This window comes from Cryptomeria japonica, chromosome 6, assembly GCF_030272615.1.
Source record: "Cryptomeria japonica chromosome 6, Sugi_1.0, whole genome shotgun sequence".
Taxonomy (NCBI): domain Eukaryota; kingdom Viridiplantae; phylum Streptophyta; class Pinopsida; order Cupressales; family Cupressaceae; genus Cryptomeria; species Cryptomeria japonica.
Window position 1 is genome coordinate 118,332,640 of NC_081410.1, and position 27,797 is coordinate 118,360,436.

Consider the following 27,797-nt stretch of genomic DNA (forward strand, 5'->3'; position numbering starts at 1 on the left):
CAAGCGATGGTTCAAACTTGTGAAATCGCCTTGAATAGGCGTGAGATGATAGAGGCTGGCGAAGCCTGCCAAGCAAAGGACAGTGCGTCTGAAGGTCGCATAAGGACCCAAAGTTGCCGTTCTTCGCGTAAGAGCAATGAGATAGATTACATGATGTTTGTTCTTACAGAGTTTACGAGATTTCAATGAATGACGATTTTCGCCAGTTGGTGGAGAAGGAGCGAATTTGTTTGCAAAATGCCAAGGTTGACAAACTTGCCCAAGTGCCCAAGCTCGCACTTCTTGAGAGAAAAGTTAAAAATCGCCAAAATGCCCAGGAAGGGGCAAATTTCGGACTTTCAGGCCAAAATGAGAGAAATGCTGAAAGTTGACAAAAAGGCCAAGAGGTTCGAAATTCACTTAAAGTTGGCAAAAACTCCTTAAGGTCCGAAATTCACTGAAAGTTGACAAAAAGGCCTTAAGGTCCGAAATTCACTTAAAGTTGGCAAAAAGGAAATTCACTTAAAGCTGGCAAAAAGGCCTTAAGGTCCGAAATTTGCTGAAAGTTGGCAAAAAGGCCTTAAGGTCCGAAATTTGCTGAAAGTTGGCAAAAACTCCTTAAGGTCTGAAATTCACTTAAAGTTGGCAAAAAGGCCTTAAGGTCCGAAATTCGTTGAAAGTTGGCAAAAACTCCTTAAGGTCCGAAATTCGCTGAAAGTTGGCAAAAGTGCCAAATGGTCCGAAAAATTTCAAACTTACCAAAATGTTTAAAAGGTCCGAAAAGGATAAAAGCGCCGAACTTCGCACTTGGGGTACAAACAAAGTTTAAAATTTTAAAGGGCCTCCATATCCACGAAAATCGCGAGTTGGAGGAGCACGAGAAAGGAAACAGTGGAAATTGGCGAAGTCAACTTTGGTGCGAAACAGGAAAATGACCACAAAGTTTGCAATTACCATTTCGTCTAAGGTGAAGAATTGCTAAGTCTAAAACTCAAAATTACAAATTCTTTTCAAACCGCAGCCGAGAAAATTTGAATTAGAAAGTTTACCGTTGGAATTCAAAGTTGCAAACCCTCCCATTCAAAATTCGCAGAACTATCCCTTCGTTCTTGCATGACAAATTGGGCAATTTCTCGCCGTCCATTTTCACCAGGTAAGTACGCTTCGTCTCTCTCGATCATCTAAAACATTTACAAATTGGATGGATGTCTGTGCGAAAAATTGATTAAAATGGTTAAATCTTCAAAATTCGCATCTCTTTCCGTTTATAAGGCGTCGTGCAAAGCAGTTGAAATTAGAACTTACTCCTAAGAATCAGCTAGAGATTGCATTTTCAAACTTAGGAAAATTTCTCAAGCTTTGTCCATTTTTGAAAATTGATCCTGAAAATGCTTAAATATAAACCTGCAGTCGAAAGCTACATGAATATTTATGTTTAGATCAATCAAGCTTGTAGCTAACAAAATCATGCTGGTCCCGATTCAATTTTTTGAATTAATCCTTGAATGCTGGCATATTCTTTATCTAACCCGCTTTGCTTCCCTTTTATCGCCTCGTAATCCGCGTCCGACTATGTAGGATAAATGCCTAAATCAGCAGTAGAATCATCAAAGACGCCTGCTGCAGCCGATACATCGCGACCATCCAAAATAGATATCCCTCGCCGAGTCGAAAGGATGAAGTACCAGTATAAAGAGCGGGATTGAGGGAGTTAGAAGTTCAAAGTGTAGAGGCTGCCCAACATTACCAGCCAGGTTCCAGATTGGTGCTCCTCGAGAACATGACCCTCGCTAACTTAGCTCCTGAGGCCATTGGCGATGCATTCGACATCCCCTTCCCGGACAATCCCATGGCTACGACTATAGATGAAGCGCAGGGGGTGTATGATATGAATCCTGCCAGATGCAGAACATTGATCAATGAAGAGTGGTACAAGGAGAGAAGACCTCCAAGCCTCAGAATTGGGAAAAAGACCCCAAGAAGTGACTTTCACAATGAGGATGGGGACATGGTCACATTGCTCAGCAGGGTTATGGGACTTCCCAAATCCAACTACTTTGAGGAGTGGATGTTTTATTTCACAGAGCAAGTCTTCAATGGGAAGTTCAAGTTCGACTGGGCCCAGATTATAAGCGACAACATCCATACTCAGCTTATTGAACTCGAGACAAAGAAGTACTTCACTATGACCTCTTATTTGACTACATGTTCGCCAGGAACCAGCCACTGCCAGGTTTAATAATGAAAGGAGAAATTGGGAATGGGCCTGGTCAGGTGAAGGTATATGATTGTTACCCACAACAGGATTATCAAGATATAGCTCAAAGAGAAAAGAACAGCCCGACCTATGTGGTTGGTCAATATGAACGCGTCAATGACGGCTTCACAATGCGCCTGGTCAAGCTAATGCAGGGAGGATTACACATAAGGCTCTCAGAGCAAGCTACTATCCTAGTACAAAGATACGGAGCCTGGTTCATCCAGTTCCCAAGGTTCTCCTACATTCAGATAGCTGGCTTTGATAGTGCCCCTCTCCGGCTTGCACGGTACCCAATCGACAAGATAGTTCTTATGGAGGTCGCAAGGCAGTCATGTCCAACCCACATCTTACTCAGAGACAGCAAGGAGGTTGGATTCGGGTTCCCCAGATTATAGGCAATCAAGACGTCCATCTAAAAAGCCCATCCCAAGTGGAGGAATCCTTCGTAGGGCTAGCCTCCTATGGCCTACAAGAGCATTTTCCAAGGAAATGCTTTGATCACGATAATCTGGAAAATAGAGCCTATGGCAGGTAGTACAGAGCAAAGGAATCAGTCGAAGATTATTGGAAAAACTGCTTTGATGACTATCAGGTCCGAAGGCGTGGATATTCTAGGTTGAGTGTGCAGCAGATGCGACACTATGAATATCGCCGGGTCCCAGATCAACTCACAGATTTAGGGAATTGCTTGCAGGTCTGGGAATTTGAGGCCGTAAGGCATGTTTTGCCGGACGTTGATTGGTTGCAAGACTCGATCACTGATTTTGAGGCAGTCATGGCAGCCCCAGCAGGATATACAGACCAGTGGTTGCATCAATAGATTGAGCGACTAATTCATGAGGGAGTCCAGTTCACCTATCACTTAATGGGTAGCCTCGATTCTGAGTCCTCCGAAGATGAGGGAACTTCTAGTCAACCCAGGGAAGAAATTGAAAAGCCCGAGAAGAGGAAGAAGGCTAAGGCTTGCAGAGGGACTCAGACATCCAAGAGAACAAGAAGGGAGAAGATTCCCATTAGGAGGCCAGAGGTCACTTCATCGTCGAAGGACCCCAGTTCGTCCGACGATGTAGTAGAATTGGATTATATACCTGCTCCTCCTTCCCAGAGTGACATCGATGCATTTGGAGCTGATGATCCTCCCTTACTCGACATGCTAGATGCTGAGCTAAGAGCTACAGAATCAACCGATTTAGATAACCAAATTGAGGAAGGAGAGATTCCATCCATTCAGGGGATCGAAGTGCATGAACCAACCCAACAGAGTTACCATGAACTGTTGCTCCATAACACTGCTAAAGATGACTTTACTGTTGAAGGAGAGCAAAAGACAGAGGAGAGCCACGAGCTTGAAAAGATTGAAGAGCTACCATCCCACGAAGGCATCAGACAATTGTTCAGTGAAGTAGGAGAAAACTCTGTTGCAAGCAAAGAGCTTGACACCTCCTCCACTCCTCCGGTAACGGAACAACTGCAAATTTGTGGTGAGACGGCTGAAAATATCAAAGAATAGAGTGAAAATTTAACCATAGCATCAGCCCAGACTGTACCTTAGGAATGGTTGATTGCCCGAGCTTAGCGCAAGGCCGCCACAAAGCTACCCATTGACTTGGAAGACATCTTCTCATGTACAGATCAAGCTAAAGCCAAGGGGAAGAAACAGTCCAAGGCATATTCCAGGATGACCAAAGATGAGCAAAGGAACCACACTCTTTACATCGCGTCCCCGCCTGTAGACAAGCCAGCAGATCAGATTACATTGGCAGATTATAGCATCACGACCGTCCCCATCGGATGAGCCACTAAGGAACAGGAAAAGGAGGAATTCAAGGATTTAGTACAGAACATGCTCAGGCAACTTTAAGAGATAACAGCTGAAAAGGACATGTATCGAGCTCGTGCTGAGCAGGCCGAGGGATACATCGATCAACTCGTGAGACCATTACACAATGCTTCCGAATCCCACATTCCCCCGACAGCATTGGTATAGAGGACCAGAACAGAATTTGAAGGAGTACGGGACACCGCAAGGGCCGTCAAGGAATGGATACATGGCAATAAAGGGAGGGGAGAACGAATCCTCGAAGAAGTAAAAGAGATGGCTCACCATCGAGAGACCACCCTAGTCCGGCTATTAGAGGTAAAGAGGGAATCCCTTAGAATGCATGAAGTGGCTGCCACTACTCTTCCCCTCATGAGAGCTCTCTTCTGGACCCATGCACAGATTCCTACATTACCCACCATCCTAGATCCTTATAACATCAGCACTCTTAAGGAATGGTACTGGACTATCAGCATGAAGAATGACACAAGAGAAATCATTGATAAAGAACACGATGCATGTGAGACAATTTTGAACACCATGCAAGAACTCGGCAAAATAATCCTCCGATCAATGGTCTCGGGATGGCAAAATGCCCTGTCTGATAAAGTGATACGGCCAGACTGGGAAGAAAGACTAGGGACGGATAGGATCACTTACTCCGTTAAGGACCTAAGTTTTGCTGGTCAGTTCCAGTCTGACATGTGGTGCTTCGAGCGTAATCGTTCCAGCTGGAAGGATGGTTTGAAGCACGTGAACCAGTATCGCGAGGGCATGCAATATAAAATTCGTCATCTTCCTATGCCTCTATTTAGTCTGCTATTCCAATCATGCATCAGGTTCCAGGAGTATGCTCGTGAGGAACGTGCGGTAGGTCGTGATCTTTGGCAGGAATATTTGCATGGTGAAGATGAGTTCTTGGAAAAGAAATCTACAAATGGAAAAGAGAAAGTGCTTTTTCCTTTTAAATCTTGAAAGTGCACTTTTTGGCGAAAGGGTCATGTTTGACTTCCAAGTCAACTAAATGTAAAACTTTATGTGTATGCACCTTTTTGGATTATTTTTGGATAAGTTCTAATTACCTTTTGGGGTAATTATTACTCCCTTTGGGGTAGTTATAACTCCCTTTGGGGTAGTTGCTGATATTTGCCTCCCATTTATGGGTATGGGCAGCCATGTTTTATGGATGAATCTGGGCCACTTGTTTAGATTAAATCTTGGCCATTCATCCATTTTTGAAGCCTATTTAAGGGACTGGTTTTCCCTCATTTTATAAGAAGTTCTTTAATTGTTGCTGAAGCTCTGGCGAAATTTACAGGATTTAATGCAAACTTAAGACTGTTTCAAGTTTCCTTGTGAGTGTATGGTCTCCTTCATTAATTCAGAGTTTTTCAGTTATGCTTCTTTCCTTTATATTGCATTTTCTAAGTAAACATCTTGATAGAATCCTCGCTGTTCATACCATTAGGGAATGGCTGATTGTCTTTCCTTCTGTATGGTTAATCTGAACCTCTCATATGCTTAGTTCGGTTATTGAATACTCACTCGATGAATCTCAAAGTTTTGATGTTGTATTTAATAGCATGAAAACTCAATTTTCCCTTGAAGATCGCACTAGATTGATGCAAGTATTGTGCTTAAATGGCTGGTAATGGTTAATTTAGTTATTTGGAGGTGTCCGTCTGTTTACTAAATCTGCTATCTTAGTTAAAATTTATATTTTTTGCATCACTCTCTCTCTATCCCTCTTTTTTCCCCTTTTTATCAAGAGAATCCGTAGTCCTATTGAAAGCAGTATCAACCCAACATAAACTATTTGATAAGCAAGACCATTAAAGTTTTGGGGAACTCATCCAGCAATTGCCTATTTTACCGTAGGTGCCCCTTGTGTTTCCAGCAAAACACATCAAACCACTGAGCAATCCCGCAGTCAAGACCTGACAAATGAAACCTTGAGGTTATCCCCTTTGATCAAGCGTGAGAAATAGCATTAGGGATTTCCTTATCTCAAGAGAGGATAGGATACTCAGCAAGTTTATTCTATTCTGCGTTGGCTGTATGGAGTTTGCAGCAATGCGACTTTAGACACGTCAACAAAATTGGCGCTAGAAGGATGGCCATAATAATGTAGTATGGTATTGCTGCATGAATTCTTGCTCAACCTTCCTCTTGAACAGTCGGATCAAGTACTGAACTAGTCATATATTGGACACCAGTTACGAATGCTTGCTTTGAAATCAGAAGTAGATCACCATCTCTTCAGACAAGTAAGTCGCACTATCAATCACGAAGAAAAAAGGGGTTTGCAAATAGAGATTGTGATCAGAAAAAAATTAGAAAGACAAAGGATCGCTGCCCTTCGCAAGCAAGTTCTTAAAGAAATCCGACAGTTTTCTTTTGGGTCTGCTAATATGGTAAGTAATGGGTCTGCCCATTAATCCTCCTCAGCCAGGAAGAGACCCCGAACCAGTGATACAGCCAGATTTGAATTTCAGCGAAGAACAAGAAAACCTTATTACAGAATTATATAGCTTGGCCTGGTCCGTAAAAAGAAATTATCCCAACTGGTCTCGAATGCGTTTTATCCTTGCGCAGGAACAAGAAATTGCTGATCGCATCGACGCCCCTAATCAGAGAGATCATGAAGAGGCTAATTAAGTTCTTGCACCTACTCCCGCACTGCATCAACAAAATTGGCATTGAAAATAACTCACGCTGGAACAAATTGGATCTTTCTCTCCAGAGAGATTGGAAAGAGTCCTAAGGTCTAGCCCAGAGCGGGAAAGATTTGCTGGATTTCACTTTTACAGACGCAAAAGTCATCGCCAGGTTGTAGACCTCAGTGAATCCAGTTTTGCAAATCAGCAGTTTGCTATTCCAACAAGTACAATTTTTATAGCTCCAACAGTTATAACTCCGGTTCCTATTGTAACTCAAGTAAATCAGCCATAGATAGCACACAATCCACCCGCTCCAAATGGTGCCACTTGGTTGGTAGACAATCCTTCACCCATCATTTTCCCAGCTTACCATGATATGCCTAAGAGCCCGGACAGGTTCTGTTTTATTTTTCATGCGAATGATTCAAACAGAACAACAAAAGAACATATCAAAATATTTGATGATGCGTTACACAATAGACAGATTGAGTATGCAGACTTTTCCCTTATTCATTGGGGGAGGACGCATTTTACTGGTTTATCCACTTGCTGGTATCTTCTATTGACTTTTGGGAGAAGCTTAAGACAACTTTTACGGGAAAGTATGGTATCCCTATAAGCCCTACAGAGCTATACAGACAGTTTGTAGAAGTCAAAAGACAGGGACATGAGCCAATCAGTTCCTTCAACAACAGGTTCCATAAAGCCTTTACCCGATTGCAACATCCGTATGTGGTAAGTGATGCTTCGGCAAGAGAGATCTACTATTCAGCTCTTGACTATTTAGCAACTATGTTTGTCCGACAGTCACACCCTGCATCGACCATGTTAACTGAAGCCTATGCTAAGGCTATGGAGATCAGTAAGGGACTAGGTCAAAAATTGCCGGACCGTTGATGCAATTAGGCCCCCCTGGTATGCCTAGCCAAATTCAAGAAATCAGCCAGGCTTTGGCTCACCAAACACCTATTATGAACTCAATTCCATAATCAGCATATCAGCCTCAGCAACCTACAAATCAATTGGTGCTCCACCCAGGACCGCCTATATCCCAGATCCCTCCTAAACAACCCATATATTTGCAAAATACTACAGTATCGTCTAGAACCCAAGAGGAGAAGGATGAGATGCGGGAGCTGACTGACCAAATGAAGAAGCTTTCCTCTTAAGTCACTTATATGTGAAAAAAGAATAACCAATTGCAGAACAGTCAGAGAAACCAGCAGCAAGGTCAGCACCAAGGTCAATACCAAAACCAAGGATATCAACGGCCCACAAGGACGTGGAACACCCATCCTAACAACGGGGGAGTCCCCACTCCACTAGATAACCCACCAACATCAGAAAATAGGCCTACAAATAGGTTATTCCTGGCAGAGGCAGCTCTATCAAATTGGTGTAGGTTGCATAATACTAACCAGCACTCAGAGCTGCAATGTGACGAGTTTCAGGTGGTAGCAAATATATTCCAGCGAGAAGTTGAGAACACAATGCCTCAACCAGTACTTCCTCGCACCGGGTTTGAAATAGTGCCATCACCAAGGTATGATACGACGCTTGTCTTAGAGACCTACATTCCCCCATTTTTCTTACCTAATCAGGGTGAAAATGAGGTGGCAGACCCAAATCAGCCCGCTGATGTGAATGCATTTCAGCAGTACCAACGCGGCAATCGGGGGTATTACAATAATAACAACCAAAACAACAATAGTGGACCTAATACTACTTCCACTCCTCCCAAAGATATTCAAGTCCCTCCAGATCAGAATGCCAATAACAACCCAAGTTATCCTAAGGCATCGCAGCAGTATGCGAGCCAAAGTCAGCCGCAGAAGACGCAGGCCCCTCCAAGAGTACTTGTTTCTCAGAATCAGCCGATCGCTGCCACAAATTAGGGCTCCAGTGATAAGCCATCCAACAATATAGAGATTACTAAACTAGCCCAATTGGTGGCAGATGAATTCAAGAAGATTAAAGTCAGCTTATCCCTTGTTGAACTGATGAAAGTTTCCGAGGTTAGGGACATGGTCTTGGGCAGCCTTAAGGAACCCTCGCCGGTTAATTCTAAAGGGACCGATGAGAATTCCGGACAGAGAATACCACCAGGGCAGCCCTAGAAGATCAGCAATGAGGTAAGAGGACCAACGAATCCCAGGGGTGCAACAATAAATTGTGTTGCACCGCCAGAGTTCTCAAATGATCAACCTATGGAAATTGGTTTTGGGGTGCGTGCACGAGGAAGAACTCAGGACATCTCAATCATGAACAATGACACCCTCCCATCAGAGCCTACTATGAATTTGTTTACTGAAAAGCTAGAACCCCCACCTTTCCTATTAACTCTCAGAATCTTTGGTAAGAACTTGCACAATTGTTTAATAGATTCAGGAGCTTCAGCTAATGTTATGCCTCTATGAGTGTGCACCGCCTAGGCCTAACCCCCACCAAGACTAACCGAAAAGTTACTCAATTAGATAAATCTGAAGTGATTGTAGTGGGGGAGTTGAACAATATACACATGCAGTTGACAACAGATCCGCGTATCCAGATGTATATTGATATCCAAGTAGTAGACATCCCGGGAGCATATGGCATGTTGCTTAGCCGAGACTGGATCCACGTCCTTAACGACTGACTGCATTCCAGTTTCACTCATATGTGGCTACCATGGAGAAGGGTGGAGAATCAAAACCGGATTGAGTCCGAACCTAGGTGCAAATTGATGATCACCGAATATAACCAGGCCAATGAGACCTTGTTTCTAGAATTGGATATGGGCACTTACAGGGCTCACACTGACCCAACAAATGAAGTTTTGTTGGTACAATGCTCAAATCCAGTCCAAAATCTGGAAGAAATTGCAGAAAATTATGATAAGGAGATCCCACCACAAGACGAAAATCAGCTATTCAACAGCTTTAGAGTTTTTTTCTGCAAATACACAGAGCAGATGCAGTATCTAAACCGTCAAGTTTATATCAAGGATGTACTTTTAACAGGCTGGTGCAGAGTCCACAATGCCGCCCATTCAGAAATAACATGTTCATTATGCATAACGGCATTAAATCAAGTATGGAAGAGACATTCAGAGGTGTTGGAAACCCACACTCTCAGGCTAGAAGACATTGCTTTCCCCGAGATTCCTTAAAGAAGACCCCCTGAACAAGAAAAGAATGAAGTAACGGGTCTGACAACCACAACTAGTAAGCTTCTCGACCTGAATCAGACTTGGACTCTAAGGTTTGATGGTTCAAAATCCAAACGAGGAGCTGGAGTAGGGGTAGAACTGAGAAGTCCTACCGGCGAAACCTATTTGGCCTCCTACCGGCTATAGTTTCACTGTACTAATAACATAGCAAAGTATGAATCTTTGATTCATGGTTTGCTGCTGACTATCAAGAAGGGAGCTCAGATCTTGCACTGCTTCGGAGATTCAGAGGTGGTAGTTCGGCAAGTTCGAACACAGTACACATGCCATGAGAAAAGACTCAGCGTTTATCACAACCGCGTGTGGGATATAATTGAGAGTTTTGACGCTTTCAACATCAAAGCCATCTTCTGATCGCAAAATTGAGTTGCTAATTCATTGGCACAGGCCGCAAGTACGCTCGAGCCTTTGTCAATGCAAAGTTTAAAAAAATTCGCAGTGGAGTTAACATCAGTCCCATCTGTTACGGACAATGTCACTAATTTTCAGGTATTCGATGGTGATAAGCACATCATTGATTTTATTACAAGCTCAGATGTGTTTGCGACACAGATTATTGACGAGGAGGAACCTCAAGAAGCCGAGATCGACATAGGAGTCTTGAATCTCAGGACGAATACCATTCCTAGAGGTATGGTACAGTTAGAAAGGATCTTCGACTGCGACTAGCTCAAATCTCGCAAGGAAGGTACTTCCGAAGGAGGCACCTGCGATAAGATCAACATAGGCACGCAAGAGAATCAAAAGAATGTGCTGATTGGCAAGGTATGTACATCTTAGGAAAGAGACGAAATCCTCAAGAAGATGAGGGAATTCCCAGATATCATCGCTTGGGGGTATGGGGATCTCAAGACTTATGACACTTCAGTAATAACTCATACCATACCTCTTAAGCCAGACTCAAAGCCTTTCAGACAGAGGCAACAGCTAGTGAATGCCCTCCTCGAGCCTTTAATTTATCAAGAAGTAAAAATATTACTGGCTGCTCGCATCATCTTTTCAGTACGACATTCTACCTGGGTCGCTAACCTAGTTCTCGTGAAGAAAAAGAGTGGTGAAATCAGATTGTGTGTCGATTTCTGCAATTTGAACAGAGCATCAGAGAAGGATAATTACCCACTACCTTCGCTTCATGAAGTCTTGCAGATGGTCAATGGATCCCAGATGATGTCTTTTCTAGATGGATATTCCGGGTACAACCAAGTAATGGTTGAGTATGAGGATCGACTGAAGACCGCATTCACCACCAAGTGGGGAATATTTGCTTATAGAAGGATGCCTTTTTGTTTGATTAACGCAGGAGCCACATTTCAGCGCGCCATGGACATCGCCTTTAAAGACCTTGTAGGCCGGTGCATCATTATCTATATGGACGATTTGACTGTTTTCTCCAAGCAAAGAGAAGATCATGTGAATGATCTGCAAAAAGTTTTTCAGCGCTGTCGCCAGTTCGGGATATCTTTAAATCCCAAGAAGTGTATGTTTGGCGTGACCGAAGGTAAGCTTCTCGGTCATGTGATTTCAGAAAGGGGGATCTCAATCAATCCTGATAGAGTAAAAGCCATATTGCAAATCAATCTCCCCGCAAGCAAAAAGGAACTCAAGTCATACTTCGGGAAGATAAATTTTGTCAGAAAATTTATAACTGGATTTGCTGAAATAGCTCGCCTGCTCAATGACATGCTCAAGAAAGATGCCAAGATAGAGTGGACCCCAGTGATCAAGAAAGCGTTTGAGCAGATCAAACAAGCTATTGTCCAGGCGCCAGTTTTGGTAAGCCCAGACTATCTAAGGCCATTCTACATATATTCTTTCGCTTTTGAACACACCTGTGCAACAATTCTAACTCACCGAAAGGAAGAAGAGGGAGAACACCCAATAGCATTCATGAGCATTCCGCTGAAAGAGGTTGAGCTCAGATACCCGAATATTGAGAAGCAAGCTTACGCGCTAGTGAAAGCTATTAGGAAATTCTGGCATTATATACTAAGAAGTAAGATATATGCCATAGCGTCGGATGTTTTAGTAAAGACATTGTTGATGTAGAATGAGCTAGGTGAAAAGAGAGGAAAATGGGTGACCATCATCCAAGAGTATGACATTGAAATTCAGCCCATGAAGCTAGTACAAGGTCAGGCTTTGACGCAGACTCTCGCATCCGAATGCTCAGGAATCGTACATCAGCAATACCTGATTGAACAAGTTTCGCCAGAAGAGTGGTATGATGACATAACCTTCTATCTTCTTAATCAAAAATGTCCATCACACCTTAACCTAGTATAGAAAAGGGCACTGAGGATGAAGAGCAGCTGTTTCATGTTGCAAGGTGCTGTCTTGTATCGAAGAAACCACGAGGGCATCTACCTAAGATGCGTAAACAGAGATGAAGCACGCCAAATTGTAGAGCAGTTCCATACTAAGTTTGGGATAGGTCATGGGTTAGGCTTAGCAACAACCCACGAAATCCTCAGGGTAGGCTATCATTGGCCTACCTTATTCCGGGACATCCATGAACATGTAAAAACCTGCCATGTTTGCCAAGTAGCCGCAACTAAGGAGCGAACCCCAGCCATGCCACTCGGACCAGTCATAGAGGTAAAACCGTTCGGCGAGTGGGCGCTCGACTTCATAGGTACGATCAACTCGCCCTCCTCTGCGCAGCACAGGTACATTCTAATCGCTTCTGATTATTGTACGAGGTGGTCTGAAACTCAATCTTTGAAGCAATGCAATGCTAATGCTGTTATTAAATTTTTAGAAGAGAACATTATTACACGTTTTGGTTGTCCTCATGCTTTAGTTTGTGATAATGGTTCTGCTTTTGCATCATTAAAATTTTCAAATTGGGCCTTTGATTACAGGATTACATTAAAATTTTCATCTAACTACTACCCCCAAGGTAACGGTTTAGCAATGTCCACTAACAAGAACCTGCTGCAAGTAATCAAGAAGCTTCTTGATAAGAATCCGAAAGATTGGCACACCCAACTCCGATTTGCCCTATATGGGCAGACCGCACCAGATGTAAGTCCACCATCGGAACTTCACCATACCATTTGGTATATGGCCTCGATCCCGTCTTTCCTATACAATTGAGAATACCAACCTTGCAATTCATGAAAGAATATCTGGGAATCGACAATGCTGTAGAGGCTAGGTTGTCCCAACTGCTGTATTTGGAAGAAAAGAGACACAACGCCATAGATAATTCTGCTAAACACCAAGAAGTGGTCAAGCGTTGGTTCGACAGAGGGCAAAAGTAAAAGCGTGCCACATTTCTAACCTTGTCCTTTGTTGGGACAAAGCTCACGAGCGAAAAGGAGAGCACGACAAGTTTGATAATCTGTGGCTTGGCCCTTTCCAGATTGCCGAAATTTTGGGAGAAAATGCATTCCGACTCAAGACCCTAACAGGTGAGGACGTCCCCTTGCTCGTGAATGGTCAATTCCTTAAGCATTATTTCCAGCCTTAGGTTTCTCGAAGCCTTTCCCCTGTATATAGTTTGGTTTTCTGTTTCTTGCTTTAGTTTAGTTTCCGTTTCCTCTTTTGTTTTGGGACCCCTGTCAATTTTGAAAGGAAGCTTGTGCAGTGTACAACTTTGGTGTGATGCTAGATTGCTATAACCTTCTACTTCTAGGATCTAAGTTCGGGGAGGACTCTTGATTGATGGAGCACCCCATGATGAGGTCGGATAAATCTAGATGACCTTTCTCTGCAAGATCTTGTTTTTGTCAAAACCTATCCCCGATATCGTGATTACTACACAAACACATCTTAAAATCGCATACAATTAGTTGTTAATCAAAGGGACACTACATTGATGAAAGGTTCGGAGCTCTGCTTCAGAGACCACTGTTACGCTCAATCCCGCGTAGGCTTCACTGCCTACCATGCCAAAAAAAGAAAAGAAGAAAAAAAGAAAGAATCCTGAGTAAAGACATTTTGAAATCAAATTGATATCAAGCATAAGATTGGCAAATGGGAATGCAGGCATCTCTGCCGGTACAGAGCAAAAAAGTAAAACTTTCTTGCCGGAAACAGAGCAATCTCTATGAGCTAACAGGCGATAACTCCGCCGGGGCTATGAACGCTCGCTGGCAGTGGGGCTCTATCCAGGTTGCTTTTGAAGTATCAGCTCGCTGGGCATCTCGACACTGTGAAACATTGATGCCTCAACTTTTTCTAAGCTGGAATGAACTCCACTTGCACACACTAGTTAATCCGATTTGCGCGTGATTCGATTTGACCCTTGACATTATCTCGTTTTGAAAGGCCTTTTCTCCCTTTTTCGCCTGAGTTGCGGTGGTTAACCAGAGATTTTGGGTTCGATCCAGACTTGTGTTTCCGAAATGACTGGGAGCATTTCCCCAGCAGAATCGCCATTTGTTGTGCGTAGCACACGCTCCTTGTGGCCGACAGGGTCCCCCTTCTTTTTTGGGCCTTTTTGTCTTCGCCTTGTTGAGTTTCGCGCAGAGGGTCTCGCGTCCTTTCGAGCGAGCCAATGATTGGTCCGTGAAGTGATGATGTTGAACGAAGAAGCCGGTGATTCCATTAGGCTAGTCGAGCCCTCGGGCACGAATTCCAAGAGATGTGAAATCGCCTTGAATAGGCGTGAGATGATAGAGGTTGGCGAAGCCCGCCAAGCAAAGGACATCGCGTCTGAAGGTCGCATGAGGACCCAAAGTTGCCGTTTTTCGCGTAAGAGCAATGAGATAGATTACATGATGTTTGTTCTTACAGAGTTTACGAGATTTGAATGAATGACGATTTTCGCCAGTTGGTGGAGAAGGAGAGAATTTGTTTGCAAAATGCCAAGGTTGACAAACTCGCCCAAGTGCCCAAGCTCGCACTTCTTGAGAGAAAAGTTAAAAATCGCCAAAATGCCCAGGAAGGGGTGAATTTCGAACTTTCAGGCCAAAATGAGAGAAATGCTGAAAGTTGACAAAAAGGCCAAGAGGTCCGAAATTCACTTAAAGTTGGCAAAAACTCCTTAAGGTCCGAAATTCGCTAAAAGTTGACAAAAAGGCGTTAAGGTCCGAAATTCACTTAAAGTTGGCGAAAGGGCTTTAAGGTCCGAAATTTGCTGAAAGTTGGCAAAAAGGCCTTAAGGTCCGAAATTTGCTGAAAGTTGGTAAAAACTCCTTAAGGTTCGAAATTCACTTAAAGTTGGCAAAAAGGCCTTAAGGTCCGAAATTCACTGAAAGTTGGCAAAAACTCCTTAAGGTCTGAAATTCGTTGAAAGCTGGCAAAAGTGCCAAATGGTCCAAAAAAGTTCAAAATTGCCAAAACATTTAGAAGGTCCGAAAAGGATAAAAGCACCGAAGTTCGCACTTGGGGTAAAAACAAAGTTTAAAGTTTTAAAGGGCCTCCATATCCCCGAAAATCGCGAGTTGGAGGAGCACAATAAAGGCAACGGTGGAAATTGGCGAAGTCAACTTTGGTGTAAAACAGGAAAATGACCACAAAGTTTGCAAAGCTCGCAAACTCCCCAAAAGGTCCGAAATTCGCCATCTAGGGCAAAGTCACAACACGTAAGTCAAATATAAGGAATTCAAAATTGGCAAAATCCCCCATTCCTCCGAAGATCTCAGCGCAGAGAGTGCAGTAGGGGATAAAACGCGAAAGCATCCGAGGTTCGCGATTTGGGGGATGAAGATGTGAAGTTTAAAAGTCTACAAAAACCCTCATACCGTCGAAGTTCGCGATTTGGAGGATGAAACTGCGAAGTGTCTGAAGTTTTAAAGTTCCTTCATTCCACCGAAGTTAGGGTAAAGCCACGTGAGAGAGGATCACGTAAGCTTTGAAAGGTGGAGCCAGAAAGCACAATTTCCCAAGGTAAAAACGTTGACATAAACCCTTTCAAACATTTAAGTTCAATTACCATTTTGTCCAAGGTGAAGAATCGCTAAGTCTAAAACTCAAAATTACAAATTCTTTTCAAACCGCAGCCCTGAAAATTTGAATTAGAAAGTTTACCGTTGGAATTCAAAATTGCAGACCCTCCCATTCAAAATTTGCAGAACTATCTATCCGTTCTTGCACGACAAATCGGGCAATTTCTCGCTGTCCATTTTCACTAGGTAAGTACGCTTCGTCTCTCTTGATCATCTGAAACATTTACAAATTGGATGGATGTCTGTGCGAAAAATTGATTAAAATGCTTAAATCTTCAAAATTCGCATCTCTTTCTGTTTATAAGGCGTCGTGCAAAGCAGTTGAAATCAGAACTTACTCCTAAGAATCAACTAGAGATTGCATTTTCAAACTTAGGAAAATTTCTCAAGCTTTGTCCATTTTTGAAAATTGATCCTGAAAATGCTTAAATATAAACCTTAAATCGAAAGCTTCATGAATATTTATGTTTAGATCAATCAAGCTTGTAGCTAACAAATTCATGCTGGTCCCGATTCAATTTTTTGAATTAATCCTTGAATGCTGGCGTATTCTTTATCTAACCCACTTTGCTTCCCTTTTATCGCCTTGTAATCCGTGTACGACTGTGCAGGATAAATGCCTAAATCAGTGGTAGAATCATGAAAGATGCCTGCTGCAGCCGAGACATCGCGAGCATCCAAATCAGATATCCCTCACTGTGTCGAAAGGATGAAGTATCAGTATCAAAGAGGGGGATGGAGGGAGTCAAAAGTTCAGAGTGTCTGGGACAATGTCGGTGATACTGACCTTGGCCATATTGATATCCAAGATTTCAAGAGCCGAGTCCTTTCCCCTAATGCGTACGGTAGGCCTAGGCAGATGATGGAAAGTGGCATCACCCAAGCAGCGGGATTTCCTCCAGCAGTACAAAACTATGAGTTAGTGGTAGAGGCTGCCCGACATTACCAACCAGGTTCCAGATTGGTGCTCCTCGAGAACATGACCCTCGCTAACTTCACTCCTGAGGCCATTGGCGACGCATTCGACATCCCCTACCGGAACAATCCCACGACTACGACTATAGATGAAGCGTAGGGGGCGTATGATATGAATTCTGCCAGATGCAGAACACTGATCCATGAAGAGTGATACAAGGAGAGAAGATCTCCAAGCGTCAGAATTGCGAAAAAGACCCCAAGAAGTGACTTTCACAATGAGCATGGGGACATGGTCACATTGCTCAGCAGGGTTATGGGACTTCCCAAATCCAACTACTTTGAGGAGTGGATGTTTTATTTCACACAGCAAGTCTTCGCTGGGAAGTCCAAGTTCGACTGGGCCCAGATTATAAGCGACAACATCCACACTTAGCTAATTGAACTCGAGACAAAGAAGTACTTCACTATGACCTCTTATTTGGTCTACATGTTCGCTAGGAACCAGCCACTGCCAGGTTTAATAATGAAAGGAGAAATTGGGAATGGGCCTGGTCAGGTGAAGGTATATGATTGTTACCCATAGCTGCATTATCAAGATATAGCTCAAAGAGAAAAGAATAGCCCGACCTATGCGGTTGGTCAATATGAACGCGTCAATGATGCCTTCACAATGCGCCTAGTTAGGCTAATGCAGGGAGGATTACACATAAGGCTCTTAGAACAAGCTACTATCCTAGTACAAAGATACGGAGCCTGGTTCATCTAGTTCTCGAGGTTCTCCTACATCCGGATAGCTGGCTTTGATGGTGCCCCTCTCCGGCTTCCACGGTACCCAACTGACAAGATAGTTCTTATGGAGGTCGCAAGGCAGTCACGTCATGCCGACATCTTACTTAGAGACAGCAAGCAGGCTGGATTCGCGTTCCCCATGATTATATAGATCAATGGTTGCATCAGCAGATTGAGCGACTAATTCATGATGGAGTCCAGTTCACCTATCACTTAATGGGTAGCCTCGATTCTGAGTCGTTCGAAGATGAGGGAACTTCCAGTGCACCCAAGGAAGAAATTGAAAAGCTCGAGAAGAGGAAGAAGGCTAAGGCTTGCAGAGGGACTCAGACATCCAAGAGAACAAGAAGAGAGAAGATTCCCATTAGGAGGCCAGAGGTCACTTCATCGTCAAAGGACCCCAGTGTGTCCGACGATGTAGTAGAATTGGATTATATACCTGCTTCTCCTTGCTAGAGTGACATCGATGCATTTGGAGCTGATGATCCTCCCGCACGCAACATGCTAGACGCCGAGCTAAGAGCTACAGAATCAGTCGAGCCGGGTAACCAAATTGAGGAAGGAGAGATTCCATCCATTCATGGGATTGAAGTGCATGAACCCACCCAATATAGTCGCCATGAATTGCTGCTCCATAACACTGCCAAGGATGACTCTATCGTTGAAGGAGAGCAAAAGACAGAGGAGATCCGCGAGCCCAAAAAGACTGAAGAGCTACCATCCCACAAAGGCATCAGACAATTGTTTAGTGAAGTAGGAGAAAACTCTGTTGCAAGCAAAGAGCTTGACACCTCCTCCACTCCTCCGGTAACGGAACAACTGCAAATTTGTGGTGAGACGGCTGAAAATATCAAAGAACAGAGTGAAAATTCAACCATAGCATCAGCCCAAACTGTACCTCAGGAATGGTTGAATGCCCGAGCTCAGCGCAAGGCCGCCACAAAGCCACCTATTGACTTGGAAGACATCTTCTCATGTATAGATCAAGCTAAAGCTAAGGGGAAGAAAAAGCCCAAGGTATATTCCAGAATGACCAAAGATGAGCAAAGGAACCGCACTCTTCACATCGCCACCCCGCCTGTAGACAAGCCAGCAGATCAGATTACACTGGTAGATTATAGCACCACGACCGTCCCCATCGGACGAGCCAATAAGGAACAGGAAAAGGAGGAATTCAATGATTCAGTACAGAACATGCTCAGGCAACTTTAAGAGATAACAGCTGAAAAGGAAATGTGTCGAGCTCGTGCTGAGCAGGCCGAGGGATACATCGATCAACTCGTGAGACCATTACACAATGCTTCCGAATCCCACATTCCCCCGACAGCATTGGCACAGAGGACCACAATAGAATTTTAAAGAGTACGGGACACCACAAGGGCCGTCAAGGAATGGATTCAAGGCATCAAAGGGAGGGGAGAACGAATCCTCGAAGAAGTAAAAGAGATGGCTCACCATCGAGAGACCACCCTGGTCCAGCTATTAGAGATAAAGAGGGAATCCCTTAGAATGCATGAAGTAGCTGCCACTTCTCTTCCCCTCATTAGAGCTCTCTTCTGGGCCCATGCACAGATTCCTACATTACCCACCATCCTAGATCCTTATAACATCAGCACTCTTAAGGAATGGTGTTGGACTATCAACATGAAGAATGACACAAGAGAAATCATTGATAAAGAACACGATGCATGCGAGACAATTCTGAACACCATGCAAGAACTCGGCAAAATGATCCTCCGATCAATGGTCTCGGGATGGCAAAATGCCCTGTCCGATAAAGTGATACGGCCAGACTGGGAAGAAAGACTAGGGACGGATAGGATCACTTATTCCGTTAAGGACCTAAGTTTTGCTGGTCAGTTCCAGTCTGACATGTGGTGCTTCGAGCGTAATTGTTCCAGCTGGAAGGATGGTTTGAAGCACGTGAACCAATATCTCGAGGGAATGCAATATAAAATTCGTCATCCTCCTATGCCTCCATTTAGTCAGGTTCCAGGAGTATGTTCGTGAGGAACGTGCGGCAGGTCGTGATCTTTGGCAGGAATATTTGCATGGTGAAGATGAGTTCTTGGAAAAGGAATCTACAAATGGAAAAGAGAATGTTCTTTCCTAGAAAGTGCTTTCTCCTTTTAAATCTTGAAAGTGCACTTTTTGGCGAAAGGGTCATGTTTGACTTCCAAGTCAGCTAAATGTAAAACTTTATGTGTATGCAGCTTTTTGGATTATTTTTGGATAAGTTCTAATTACCTTTTGGGGTAATTATTACTCCCTTTGGGGTAGTTATTACTCCCTTTGGGGTAGTTGCTGATATTTTCCTCCCATTTATGGGTATGGACAGCAATGTTTTATGGATGAATTTGGGCCACTTGTTTAGATTAAATCTTGGCCATTCATCCATTTTTGAAGCCTATTTAAGGTACTAGTTTTCTCTCATTTTGTAAGAAGTTTTTGGATTGTTGTTCAAGCTCTGGCGAAATTTACAAGATTTAATGCAAAGTTAAGGCTGTTTCAAGTTTCCTTCTGAGTGCATGGTCTTTTTCTTCATTAATTTAGAATTTTTCAGTTATGCTTCTTTCCTTTATATAGCATTTTCTAAGTAAACATCCGATAGAATCCTCGCTGTTCATACCATTAGGGAATGGCTGATTGTCTTTCCTTTTGTATGGTTAATCTGAACCTCTTATATGCTTAGTTCGGTTATTGAATGCTCATTGAATGGATGTCAAAGTTTTGATGTTGTATTTAATAGCATGAAAACTCAATTTTGCCTTGAAGATCGCACTAGATTGATGCAAGTATTGTGCTTAAATGGCTGGTAATGCTTAATTTAGTTATTTGGAGGTGTCCGTCTGTTTACTAAATCTGCTATCTTAGTTAAAATTTATATTTTCTGTATCTCTCTCTCTCTCAATCCCTCTTTTTTCCCCTTTTTATCAAGAGAATCCGCAGTCCTATTGAAAGTAGTATCAACCCAACTTAAACTATTTGATAAGCAAGACGATTAAAGTTTTGGGGAACTCATCGTGCAATTGCCTATTTCACTGTAAGTCCCCCTTCTGTTTCCAGCAAAACTCATCAAACCACTGAGCAATCCCGCTGTCAAGACCTGACAAACGAAACCTTGAGGTTATCCCGTTTGATCTAGCGCGAGAAATAGCATTAGGGATTTCCTTATCCCAAGAGAAGATAGGATACTCAGCAAGTTTATTCTATTCTGCGTTGGCCCTATGGAGTTTGCAGCAATGCAACTTTAGAGAGGTCAACACAGACCAAATGAAATTCATTTATTGATTGAACCATTTCAATAAGTATATATTCAGTTGCTTCTGTGATTTGATCAAGTATTGTAATAAAATCCAAAAATCAGAATTACATATTCCCAAAAAGAAAGGAGATAGAAGAAGCAGATATGGGAAAAATAAATAATTTCAGGAATTGTCAAGAAAATTGTAGAAGGAACATTTCAGTAAGGTTGTAGAATCCTATATTTCCTAGCTTAATTCAATGATTGATGGGTTTGTATACTGCTGATTACTTCAGGAAAAACATGAAAGACTTTTTATTTTCTCATACTTTTTACTGTGGGCTTTATTGTCAGGGGCAGGAAATGTACTACTTGTTTCTATTAGATTATCTATTCTTGGTAAATTTATTAAATTACCATGCATGTTTGAGAATTCTTGTATCGATTAGAAATGTCCAGTTGAAAATGTTGCAGAATTCTAAATTTTTCATTTTTCAGATGGTCATGTCGAAGTTGTAACTTGGATTCCAATTTTACATCTATGTCATTTCGACCATGTGACCTGAAAATGACAAAGCTTTTATCAACTCTCCAGAGTTTTAGATCTACCTACAGCTTTGAAGTAAGGTAATTGAAATCTGTAATGTATGCAACTGCCCTCAGTATTCATCTTGATATTGTTCTTACTTTTTCATATGCAGTCATTTATTCTATTTATGTATGTACTCTTTGATGCTTGTTTATAATTGGTTGTCTTAGAGCTTTACAGATTATCTTTTGTTAAATTTGCTAGAAAGTGTGGTACAATGCAACTATAAAGTTCAGAGTTGAGTTATGTATTAAAATTGAGGATGAGAATTGCAAATGTAATTTGATCACAGTATTTTGATTTTAATTGGTAAATTCCCTTTGCAGTGATTCCTTTGGCTTAAATGTCACGAGTGAGGTATTTCATCTGTCAAACTCATCTTGCACTTGCACCTGGCCTTGTCCTTTGGGGTATGCCACACCCAAACTTGGATGTGGTAGTTAATACGTTCATCTTAATCAGTAGATTATTTGACCACAATTAAGTTGTTATGAAATTCTGAGCTATTTCTTTGACTGCATTACTTTTAGTTTAGTCACACAACTTCTTGGTTTTTGTTAAAAACATCTTATCTTTTTTAAGCTTTGGGAGAACTTGTGTCAGTTTGTCATATTAAAGGTTGGTCAATGATTTTGACCCTTTGCCCGTAAAACTCTTAAAAGTTCTGAATTTGTACAATTTTCTTCTAGATGTTTCAAAATCAATTATGTGATAAGAATTCTTGAATATCAAGTGATGTAAACGGCAAATGTTTTATCTTTTCTAAATAAAAATAATTCCTATGGTAATGCTTTTTGTATTGTCACCATATTTTGAAGCTTTGGTGCATGTCATAATTGAATATTTTCTACTGTATTGTATTTTTATTACTGCATAGATTAAAAATGCAAACAAGAGCAATGATTTAACTGAGGAGTTTCATGGTATACTTACAGGAAAAGGTATATGTAGCTACATAAGTAGCAGGTCTTGATGGTCATGTCATGCTATTATTTGTTACCAGCTACCAAACCTTGTTCATTCTAGATTTTCACATGTAAATTTTTTGCTTATGTGGACATTGGCAATGCTGGTAGATTCATAATTCCGTATCTTGTTTTCTAAGAAGCTAGGCATTCTATATCATTGCTATTTTGTAGTGTTTATGTTATAATATGTATGACTGTGTATATGGACCACATGTTGTTGGTTTGTCAGTAATTTTGACAGCAACACCAATTCATCTATAGGCATCAAAGTGCCTTGATGTGGGTAATCTATTATGTTGTTGACATATATGGGTCTTTCTAGTCTATGTTGCTTTAGTGTAATGTCCCCTTTTTGGGATCACCTTCTACTTTACCCTAAATTCACAAATACAAAATGAATCAAGGGCAAACATAATTAGGAAAATAATTTTCCTTTAAAAATAAGATGGGATAAGGCTATTTTTCGAAACCTGCAATGAGATTAGACAACAATGTAGATATAACTCATGAAATACATCCAATTCTAGGGTTAGGATATTTATAAACCAATATCAACAATCACATGGAAACTCAACCATAACGAGGGCTGAGTTGGAAGACATGATGAGGTACCCCAAGTATCCTCTACCCTAGGCCCAACAGCAAGACCTTATCCCCTGTGGCTTCATGTTGTCCTTAACCGATGGTCCTTAACCATCATCATGAGGTGGCATACCTAGTGAGGGCTTTACACCGTTCCCTTCCATCATATCAACCTCTCACCTATTATGATTGATTCACTTCAACAATAGGGTGCCTTTGACCCTCATCTAGTCATCATCATAATACCTTAATGATTTTACTTCTTGTATTTGTGAGCCATTGTGGAGAAGAGGGGAGAGATTATGGAGAGTGCCCCCGAAACTATCTCTTTTGAGACCCAAAGACTGTACCCTTTGTACTCCTTTGGCTTCATTGGGCTCATCCTATCCCACTTTGAGGTGGCGTATCTAGAAGAATGCCCATACACCGTACCCCTATCACAATACTTTAACATTTCTCCTCACAATGTTGAGAATGGTTGTAATAGACATTTATGCTCACTATAATATTAATTTTTAATCAACAGCATTATGTTGTATTGTCATTTATCCAATGCGTGTGGTCCATATTGGTAGTAATTTGGTGTTACCAGCTTGTCTTATATTAACAGTATTAAATTTATATTAGCAATATTATACCATTTTCAATACCACAATGTTAACATTAGATTATGTGTGTGCCATTTTGTTAATAGTATCATTATGCATCATTAATAATGTTAAACTGTTTTGACACTAATTGTATTAACAATATTTATTTTATTAACGATATTTAATTATACTAGCATTGTCAATAATATAATAATAAGATCAGATTTAATTATTATTGTTAGTTGTATTGTTAATGCTTGTGCTGAATTAGTGGTGTAGTATCCTACTTAATCATTGACTGTCCCCTATGATCATAACGTATTGTTTTAAGTTCAACAGCCAAATGTCTGCTGGTCTGTCTACAGTATTCTCCCTAACCCCCGTGGGATGTCTCTTATCCTGTTATTTCTTTCTCCTATTTACTGCTGAGTTTGTGCGCTCCTTCCCTGCCACATTTTCCTCCTTTTTTCCTGTCTGTGTGTTGCTGGATAGGGAGGTTGATATTATTTAAAACCCCCCGATTGACTATGACCTTCCAAGGGGACACGATCCCTTGGGCTATGCCTTTTTGATTCAACGTATGACCCTTAAATACAAACTGGTGCCTTTGGTTTATATATATATATATATAAACAAATTTTGATATATGTAAGGCACATAAACAAAGATACTAATAAAAAATTGTGGATGATTTTATTAATTTGTAAGTAATATACTATTAACAATAAACTTTGTAAACGAATAATATATATTTAGTTAATAATAAATTGTGGATAATTCTTTAGTATTAATTTGGGAATAGTAATAATCGTTTTAATAATAATGTATTGAAATGATTAAAGTAATCCATAAATTGAATATATATATATATATATATATATATATATATATATATATATATATATATATATAAACATTATATAAGGGAGTCAGGGACATTACATTTAGCAGGTTTTTTAGCAGTCTATGTACCCTGTTGTTATTTGACCAAAGGCCCTAATCGTCTGGAAGCAACCCACCCCTTGGAGCTGAAAATGTGTTGCCCTAGAAACATTCAAATGAAATTGACTGCTGGATGCTAACTTGAAGAGCACATGGTTATACCGAGAGGGGGGGGGGGGGGGGGGGTTTAAACTTTTTCAACTTCAATCGTAAGTATATAACTTATTTCATAAACATATCCATTGCATCCAAACATTCATTATGTGATCTAACTAAAATGAACACAAATAGAACACAAGATATATACGTGGAAACCCTTACGGGAGAAAACCACTGCAAATCAATGCTTTTATATGAATATCTTCTTTTACAATGTTTGTAGGCACCGACCCCTAACACTATCTGATTGCGTGAGCACCAACCCACTGGAAGCACCAACTCCCACTTCTGAATTTGTGAGCACTAACCCACTGGAAGCACCAACTCCCACTTCAGAATCTGCGAGCACCAACCCACTTCACAGAAATCTGATTTTCCACCTTGACAATGTTGCTATAACAATGGATGATGGACAATTCAGTCTCTTTAACAAATCTGCCTACATTCCTTTCTCAATTGCATATTCACTTCTTCACAAATCTGCATTTATTTCTTTTACAACTGTATCTATTCTCCTTCACGAATCTGCACATATCTCTTATGAATTACACATACCTTCTTCTAGAATAAATCAGAATTACACTTCATATTTCTCTTTTCTATATCTGCTCAAAATCTTATCATAACTAGTTTCAGCCTTCCTTCAAATATATGTCTTCATAGACACCCACACTCCACTCAGTTTTCTTCAGCATATACGTACAACACATATTCAATCTTATTCGGTTCCCCTTATATGCTTTCTACGTAACCTCTCAAAAAGGTTACATCTCTTTGAAACTCAAAAGTTGTGTCTATTATTGTATCTCCATTTTCATAACTGCCGGTCATGTTTTTGTTTTTCTCAAGTACCCATTCATAATCCTCTAATTTTAACATGTCCTATCGATTTTGACTTTGTTAAATCATCAATGATTAATGGTTTTGTTTTGCTCTCACTTATATTATGTTTTATATTTATTTTATACTCACATCCATACTTTAAGATGTTCACCGATTATAGTCTTGTTTGAACTAATTATTATTATATTGATATCAAACTGTGAGATTTTGCCAAGATCATGAGCTCAAGAAAAATACAAAATGTATTCTTGTCAATAGATAAATGATCAATAGATCAATAGTTGTTGTTACAATGAATATGAGCCTACTTATATAGGTAAGGCTATATGGATATGTGAGCACACAAACATGACGTGGCTCAATAAGAAACAAGGGTAGGTAGGAAATAGGTGTGGTAGGCAGGAGAAACAATATAATATTCCACATGAGGTGGATCACCCACCGAAGGTGGAATGTAACAAGAAGACCACAAAAGGTGGAAATTCTCCTACACACACTATCCCAATGTGACATAAACATCCAAGTGTCTCATACCCTAACTACTATGAAAAAATGCATTATCCTAAGTAAACTTAAGTAAGGTGTAATAATATCCAACATTAATAAATAATTATACCAACACCCCCCCCCCGCTTAAGTGCAACTCAGGGGAATACACTTAAGTCTACAATGCAACTAAGCACTGCAAGATGGGTCCCGGCTACGAGGCCATGTTAGGTACCCATGTACAAATGGAAATGCATGCAACCAATGCAATGAAATCTCTCATAAAGCGGGGAAAGAGAGAAAAACCCAATGGGAAAAAACCCTCCCCCAAAAGAGAGATGATACAAGAGAACTCTCATAGAAGTATGTGAGGAATAAAACTCCATGTCAGGAAAAAGTCCCCCCCATATGAGAGAAGAAGAGAAGCTAGGTAGCCCCCCCTCAATGTAGAATCTGCACCAATGATAGAAGCTCGATGAATCTAGAAGCCATCTCCTCGAATCATGACTTGTAGTAGCACAAAGAGCTTTTCCTCTTCTTTTTCCAAAAGAGTGAGTCTTCCCACTTATAGAAGCCATTAATGCTTGCCCTTTCCCCTTTGAGTTTGAGGAAGTGGAAGGTGACGAATCCTCCTTCTTGTAGGCATTAGGCAAATCAATGTTGTGCTTTTTGAGGATATGTGAGAGCTCATCAATCTTCTTAGAATGACAACGACGCTCCTTATGACCAACCTTTTTACAATAGGCATAAGTAGGTCTCTCCCTTTTTGGTGAATTGTCCCTCTTGGAAGAGGATGAATCTCCTTGTTGTGGAGAAGGTGGTGCTTTGTCCTTAGGCTTTGATTGCCATTTCTTCTTGTTTGAGTTTCTTTTCCTTGATTTCCTTTGTTCCCTTGAGTTGCCACTAATGCTTGAGACTTAGAAGTCTTAAGAATGCCCATGCTTATCAACTTAGTTTGTTCCATCATCAACATTTCGGCGAAAGCATCAAATGTAGGCATTGTGTAGCTTGAACCCATTGTCATCCTATGGGTTTGGAAACTAGAAACAAATGCTGCATATTCTTGTGGAAGCTTGCCCATCAAATTGAAGATCAATTGAGTATCCTTCTTATCAATGCCACAATCCTTGAGTTGTGCCCTCAACTCTTTTACCTTAGTGACATAATGTTGTATAGTATCAAAGTTCTTGGGATCTAACATGGTGAGATCACTATCAATTTGATATCCCCTAATTTCATCAACTTGACCATACAAGTCTTGAAACTTTTGCCAAGCATACTTGATTAGAGTACATTTCTCAATATGAAAGATGAGATCCTTTGATACATACTTTCTTAAGGTACCAATTGCCATGATATTCTTAGTGAGCCAATCCAAGTGAGCAACAAGATCAGCTTTAGGATCAGCGAGAGCAACAATAGTTCTATCAATATAATGAGTTAGTCCTTTTTCCATAAGTTTACTCCATGCATCAATTTTCCAAGTAGCATAATTATGAGAAGTTAAGAGAGGAAACTTAAGAGAACCCATAGCAGCAAAATGGAAAGAACACGAGCACAAAAGCACAAGAGACACCCCCCCAAATTCACTCAATCAAAGTACCCCCCCCCAAATGATGATTTTGACACTTTATATGTAGTGCGTGTACAATAGGCCACTTGCAAAGAATGGCAAGGTGGACTTCTGATTTTGTTTTACAATTGCCCCAATAGGCTGAGAACTACAATGCAAAAGAGCAACAAGATAGATCTATGCAATACAAGTGCCAAATTAGCCAAAAAAGACCATATGCTGAAAGTACAATTTCTACCCAAAATCACTACAAATTGATAGCATATTATGAAAGTAGAGGAAAAATTATGCACT

General features: G+C 41.2%; 1 protein-coding gene across 4 annotated transcripts in view; it reads left to right on the forward strand.

The window, feature by feature from the left end:
- The window catches only part of LOC131074824 (uncharacterized), a 168,393-nt gene that overhangs the window by 36,169 nt on the left and 104,427 nt on the right, over positions 1-27,797 (forward strand). For 2 of the 4 annotated variants that reach the window (XM_058011537.2, XM_058011534.2), the window contains exons 5-6: positions 21,270-21,398; positions 21,687-21,770. In XM_058011537.2, the coding sequence (XP_057867520.1) occupies positions 21,270-21,398; positions 21,687-21,770 (213 nt within the window). The remainder of the gene's footprint in view (positions 1-21,269; positions 21,399-21,686; positions 21,771-27,797) is intronic. The other 2 variants (XM_058011535.2, XM_058011536.2) reach the window with 2 other exon arrangements.